General features: G+C 41.4%; 1 protein-coding gene across 1 annotated transcript in view; it reads right to left on the bottom strand.

Annotated features, from left to right (window-relative positions):
* Positions 1-2,245: 2,245 nt before the first annotated feature.
* The window catches only part of EFCAB14 (EF-hand calcium binding domain 14), a 67,494-nt gene continuing 62,764 nt past the window's right edge, over positions 2,246-6,975 (bottom strand). The window contains exon 9 of the mRNA XM_089691769.1: positions 2,246-2,587. Coding sequence (XP_089547895.1) covers positions 2,583-2,587 — 5 coding nt within the window. The 3' untranslated portion in view covers positions 2,246-2,582. The remainder of the gene's footprint in view (positions 2,588-6,975) is intronic.

The raw sequence follows: 6,975 nt of genomic DNA, 5'->3' as shown, positions 1-6,975 counted from the left end.
GACAGCTCCTTCACATGTACAGCGGTTGAAACATCTGTATCCTAAATGGAAACTAATAGATACAATGTTTCAACCGCTGTACATGTGAAGGAACTGTCAGAGAAATGTCAGAAATAGTGGAGCTCTCTGCAGGGACACTTTTGCCGGCTGATCGGGAAAAATTCGATTCGCGCACCCGAAGTAGGCAAATTTTCGGATTCGACGCAAATCAAATTTTTCCTGAAATTCGTATCGAATTCCGGTTCGCCTGGTTCGATTCGCTCATCTCTAATTGTGAACTTCAAGCCATACGAAGTATCATGTTGGTTTTATATTTTTCAAAACTATTAATGTGATGTAGTTTTTTTCTATGTTCATATGAAATAAAGTTTTGTATTGATTTTAGTACATACTAAGTGTAAAATTTGTTGAGCACCTAAAAAATCCCTTTTCTTCTCATATAATGCTGGATATTCACAATATAGGATGTGGTACTAGCTGATCTCTAGCCCACCTGAAATAAACATAGACCTTGCATATAGAGCTGAATGAGCCCTTAATAATCTAGATTAAATTTAAAATAATTATATGAGTTATGTTATTATGTTCATATGATCATCACAAAAAGTGATTTCTGCTCCGTGTACAGAGCCCTGTGTTGTTAGTAAGCATCGGGCTCTGTAACATCATTCGCTAATCCTTGTCAGGATCTGCTGCCCTCTACTGTTAGCTGCTAATATCACAGCGTTATGTATAATTATGCATTTGCACTTTCTGTCTCTGGGGTTAAAAACCCCATAAGGGGGAACTGGAGAAAGAGAGAGGAGTTGGCATTTCATGCCTACATACAGGACCTGCATTGCTGCAAAACTGTGCAGACCAGAAGCAGAGACTGTTAGGTGAAAGATCCTGTGTTCTGGCTGTTTAATTGTAGCTGTCCACAACTTCTTGATCTGAATTCTAGTGACAGACAAGTTTCTGTCCTATTGTTGTTTTCTCAGATGTACAATTCCAGATAGCTAGGCCTGTACTACTTGTATATGTAGTGGTCACCTTCCAGTATATTAGTAGGTGAATCCATTTATTGCAATAGATTTTAGCTCCTGTTATTTTAGCTATATGCAGCTCCTGTTATTTTAGTTAAGCCTGTCCCTTCTGGTCTTGGACTCTATAGCTAGTTTTAACTTGGGGCTCAATAGCCAGCATAGGCTAGAGTTGGGTTAGGTATCTGATGGCCACTTCTGGAGGTTAGAGGTCCTGTTGCATGTCAGATTACAAACTACTAGGGAAGCACTAAGGAGCTGAATAGATAGGTTGACTCTGAGTTCCAGTGCCGTGCCACAGTTTAAGTGTGTGAGAAGCTTTGTTCCAGGCTGGTTGGACAACAATCGGAGGATCTCCCCATCACTGCTGATCTTGTATTCAGGTCTCCAACACAAAGACAGACGCCACATTGCGATCACTCTCAGGGGCTCCTGTAACTAAACTTTGCTGCAACATTCACCTGGAGTTACTGTATCTCTATTAATAACTATACTGTTTATACCTGGATATATGTGCACAATTCCACCAGGACAGCAGCACTGGGCCCTTTGCTGAAAATACCCGTTTGTGCATTGGATATATGTACTATTATTAATCTTTTCTTATGTAAAGTTTGTATTATTTTCATACTTGTGTGCATCTATATACTTATGGTTAATGTCATATGTTGATTACAGTAGTTCTTCTGCACTCACTTACCTTGATTAGATTACTGGTTAATTCACCAGGAAGGGAATCCTCTCTGATCGCATTGACCCTGTCCTGGGTGGAGGCACTGCCAACTATATTATCAAACCCACTTTTTCACTTTGCAAAGGTTCTGGTTCTCTTAGTTACCTACAGGTTTGGTGCAATATCCTATTAGGGCAGGGCCAGTTCTCATACCTCCCCAAAAGAGGACTACATATGCCTGGGATTAGGTGGGCAGGAAGGGCTACTGTGGGTGAATTCTGTTTTGAGATGAAGAAACCTGTCTTATTTTAAAATGTGTTCTTGTCTTAAAAAGAGACTGACAGTCTGGTATGTTTTCACTCGGCACTGACTAGCCTTCCCTTATTCTACTAGAGAAATGCATTTTTATTCCTGGCCTCTACTGTATGTTGTTGTTAGAGATTTTCTAATTGAGCCCCAGATAACAGTAAATTTGAACAGAGTTTTTAATATTTTCCCACATCCAAAGCTTAAGAAACAAAACATTTAAAAATACAAGGCTAAAGGTATATACCAGTCAAATTGTTATTTATTTTACCAGCATACAGTACAAAGTAGATACTTATTTTACAAATTGTAAAAACATGCAAGGTTTAAGGGTTCAAGGGTAATATTATATGTTTATTGAAATCACAAACTAGAAAACAGCAACTTCTTTATTCTAATATGTTTTGTAAATTTTTTACATAGACTATGTTATCATTTTTTGCTACTTTTTCATTTAAAAATAAAGACACCTTAAATTTGTGCACATACATTAACAGAAAAATCAGTTCTGAGAATTTTATGCAACCTTTTTTTGACTACATCTTCTTGTGTTTTCTTCCTTCTGCTTGCTCCATCTTCTTTTATTCTGAGCAGAATAATAAGCAAAAAGAGAAGTTACACATGTATTGATGTGTATGTTATTATAGATTACTATATCACTATGTAAATTAAAAAAAAATCCATGTTCAGAAAGGTAGTGAGAATTCCCCTTCTGATGCTTACTGTTGGCCCCTTTTATTGGTGGTCTCAGCATTTAGACTGTTCTGCTTCTTTTAGATGCAAGGCATAATCTGCTGTGGTTTTCTATTGTATGTTCTGTAAATACCTTAGTTCTCAATTTTCCATGCAACCAACACAGTGCCACATTTTCCAATTGGTAGAGCCCAAATAAAGGGAAAGCATATTTTTTGTCAATTCATTTTAAGATATACTGTATGTGTTAAAAGGATCAAATTGTTTTAGTAATTGTAGAAATGTGTATTAATGTTTTAGAAGAAACTTTTCTGAAGCAACCATATTTTGCTCATTACATACACAGGTTCGGCGTCTTGATTTTCAGTTATAAATAATGGTTGTGCCTTGCTGCTCCTCCTCACTATAAAAGTCTAATACCTGACTCAAAACAGTGCACTCCTTGTGTGCCTGATATCTTATCTCAAAAACAATAAGGCTGATCATACATGGATCAAAATTTGTCCAGGTTCTGTTGAACCAGCCAAATTTCAATCCATGTATGGCCATTCTTGTTTGTGAAGAGTTGATCTTGTACTTGAATCCTCCAGATTGGGACTGTCGGTATATTTTCACTCGACCAGCACGTGCAGTCCATTGGCTGCAGCACTTTTCAATGTATTCTGGCAGAGGAGGAGTGCTGCTGCCACAATAAAATCACACACCAAGAGATTCCTCCTCTAGCCTCAAATATGTGGATAGGGGAAAGTGTTAAAAAAATGATCCATCTTTGGCCAACTTAAAGTGTTACTAAACCAACAGCAGTAAAATCTGTCTGTAGATGCAGTAAAGCATGCTTGTTATACTCACTGTGGAACATAAGGGTTTAATCCTCTGCGTTGTGTAAAAAAAAGGCTGTTTGATCCTGACTTCTCTAATCCTCCTCTTCTTCCAGTGGACTCCTCTTATCTACTGATAAGACATATTGTGTGGTTTCACTCGGCACATGCTCAGTTTGGTGTGTATTAGTAGAGAGTTTTTTTTTCTTGGGAGAGTGCATGTGATCAGCACAGGGCCAATCAGAGCTTTCCAGACAGAGGTCAGGGGTTCTGCATCCTCTTAGAGCAGAAAGAAAAATCCTGCTACAAGCTTTAACCATTGCTCTGCTGAACACTTATAGAAGTCACAAGACTGCTCTAACTGCTGATGAGAAAAGGTATTTAGCAGTTTATATTTACTAACATAATTGCATTTCCATGTTCTGTGCACTGTGGGAGACCAGATAGAGTGAATGCAGGGTCCTAGGTTTAGTAACACTTTAAGGCATTTAGACAGGGTCTTTGAAGGTAATACTACACCCTCTTGTCTACAAATCAAAAACTACTTTAAACAAATCTTAGGAAACATAGTTCATCTTAAATGCTTACTGTAAATACTCTTTAATTCCCCTTTAAGGATCCGAAATGCTTCACATGGCAAAGCTAGAAACCGTTTTAGCACAAGAAATATTTACTGCAAAATGTCAGACAATACTGGGACTCTGATATCTTGCTTTTTGCGCAAAACAATCATTTTTACATACATAAGATATAGGATTGTAGATTATAGGAATATATACTGTATGTATATACCGTATTTTTCGCTCCATAAGACGCACCTGACCATAAGACGCACCTAGGTTTTAGAGGTGAAAAACAAGAAAAAAAAATATTCTGAACCAATGGACTGCAGACACAGTACAGGGGATGACCAGAGACTGCGGACACAGTACAGGAGATGACCAGAGACTGCGGACATAGTACAGGAGATGACCAGAGACTGCGGACATAGTACAGGAGATGACCAGAGACTGCGGACAAAGTACAGGGGATGACCAAGAGACTGCGGACATAGTACAGGGGATGACCAGAGACTGCGGACATAGTACAGGAGATGACCAGAGACTGCGGACTTAGTACAGGGGATGACCAGAGACTGCGGACACAGTGCAGGAGATGACCAGAGACTGCGGACATAGTACAGGGGATGACCAGAGACTGCGGACACGGTGCAGGAGATGACCAGAGACTGCGGACACAGTGCAGGAGATGACCAGAGACTGCGGACATAGTGCAGGAGATGACCAGAGACTGCGGACACAGTGCAGGAGATCACCAGAGACTGCGGACAGTACAGGGAATGACCAGAGACTGCAGACAGTGCAGGGAATGACCAGAGACTGCAGACAGTGCAGGGAATGACCAGAGACTGCAGACAGTGCAGGGAATGACCAGAGACTGCAGACAGTGCAGGGAATGACCAGAGACTGCAGACAGTGCAGGGAATGACCAGAGACTGCAGACAGTGCAGGGAATGACCAGAGACTGCAGACAGTGCAGGAGATGACCAGAGACTGCAGACAGTGCAGGGAATGACCAGAGACTGCAGACAGTGCAGGGAATGACTAGAGACTGCAGACAGTGCAGGAGATGACCAGAGACTGCAGACAGTGCAGGGAATGACCAGAGACTGCTGACCTTTGGGGAGGGAGGGGGAGCGGGTACCTGAATTTGACAGGTACCCGCTCCCACTTCTGCGGAGTTGCCTTCCCTCTTCTTCCCGGGCCGGCTTCTGTGACAGCCGGGTGCCCACTGCGCATGTGCGAGAAGCGCTGCGCTTTGTGAATGGCCCGGCGCCTTCTGACACCGTATCATTCACAAAGCGAAGCACATGCGCAGTGGGCACCCGGCTGTCACAGAAGCCAGCGCGGGAAGACTGTGCAGCGCTGGAGCGAGGAACAGGTAAGGCCTTGCAGGAGAGAACAGCTGAGCGGCCGGCCCGGTATTCTGACATGGTGGCCACAAAAATACCGGACCGGCCGCTTTATATTCGCTCCATAAGACGCACTGACATTTTCCCCCCTTTCTTGGGGGGGAAAAAAGTGCGTCTTATGGAGCGAAAAATACGGTAATTCAAAAGTGATAATACCTCTCTGGTCATGTATGTTGTTTGAGCTAGAGAGCCTTTGTGACCCCAGAATATCTGATTGGGACACAGCATAAGTTAAAGCTTTAGGGTACCCATGACTATAATATGATACAAATGTGTGCTGTCCAAGCTGAGAATCCAGACCACTAGAGAACAGGGATATGCATAAAGTGATGGATGTAGTATATGCAGTCATGTGCAAATGTGTGATCTTATGTGTCATCCTGGCACTTCAAGATTCAGGTGATTGATCAGCCAGTCCCTAATCTGCCCAGTGTATATGTGGTCTTTTTCAAATTTCTCCATAGTATTTAACCAGATATTTAACAAGATATGATTTAATGGACAATTCCCTAAGAGAATGTTATTTAAAAAGGAAACACATTCCTTTAAATTCACAGACTTTGCCTAATTAGAGCCCTAATTTAGATTGTACACATTTTTATTTCTGTGATTTTTCATTGTTTCTAAAATACTGTAAATAATGACACTGCTTGCAGAGTTTTGTTTTTTATGAAGTCGTTTCGTGAATAAATGTGCCTATAAACACAGGAAGACAGAAGATTCAGACACTAAATTGCTGTTCTTTCAAATGATCAGTTCATAAAAATGCACATTTGTGTTGACTAAGCATGCACTCCCAGTGGGGAAACAACGGTGACAAGCTAGAAGAATCTAACTCAGCTGATTTTCACCTATGAAGTCGGTCAGCTAGAAAGGAATCTGCACTGATGACATGGTATTCATAAACGTGTAAACATTTCCCAATCAGCTGGTAATGGCCACATTACATATCTGAACAACCTAGCAATCAAAGTGACATATGGAGACCTGGAGAACCTCAGAGTAAGCAGGTATGGTTGAGGATGTTACAGGCCTTACATGCTCAAAGCTAAAGACACAGGTTGAATAAAACAAGCAAACAAGAGTGATGTAGAAAGTACAACACAAATATCCTAGATGCAACAATTTTAAATTTATATGGCTGCTTAAAAATGATGATTGGTTTATCTGGGATACATCAAGCTAAACAAATGTTGTCTAAATACAAGATCAATGAATGACCATTTGGAAACTCGGGTACTGCCCAAGGGACCCGGGGTCAGTAGGGGGCCCCATGAGATGCCCCTGATACCTTTTTCATAGGCTTTTTTGAGTTTGGCAAGGACATAGGGGCCCCATGATCCCCTATTGCCCGGGGGCCCCACAAGTTGTCAGTCTGCCCCTGCTCAGGAGCCATTCAGCCTGGGCCTTCTCAATGCTGGAATATAGCTTTTCTCTTTTCTCAGCCATTGACTGACAGATCTGAAGGAGGGGAGCAGGAGAAAGGAGGAC

This window comes from Staurois parvus, unplaced genomic scaffold (assembly GCF_062004578.1).
Source record: "Staurois parvus isolate SC_StPar_1 unplaced genomic scaffold, SC_StPar_1.0 ptg000572l, whole genome shotgun sequence".
Lineage (NCBI taxonomy): Eukaryota > Metazoa > Chordata > Amphibia > Anura > Ranidae > Staurois > Staurois parvus.
Note: the sequence above shows the minus strand (reverse complement) of the source record. Positions and strands in the feature narration are given on the sequence as shown.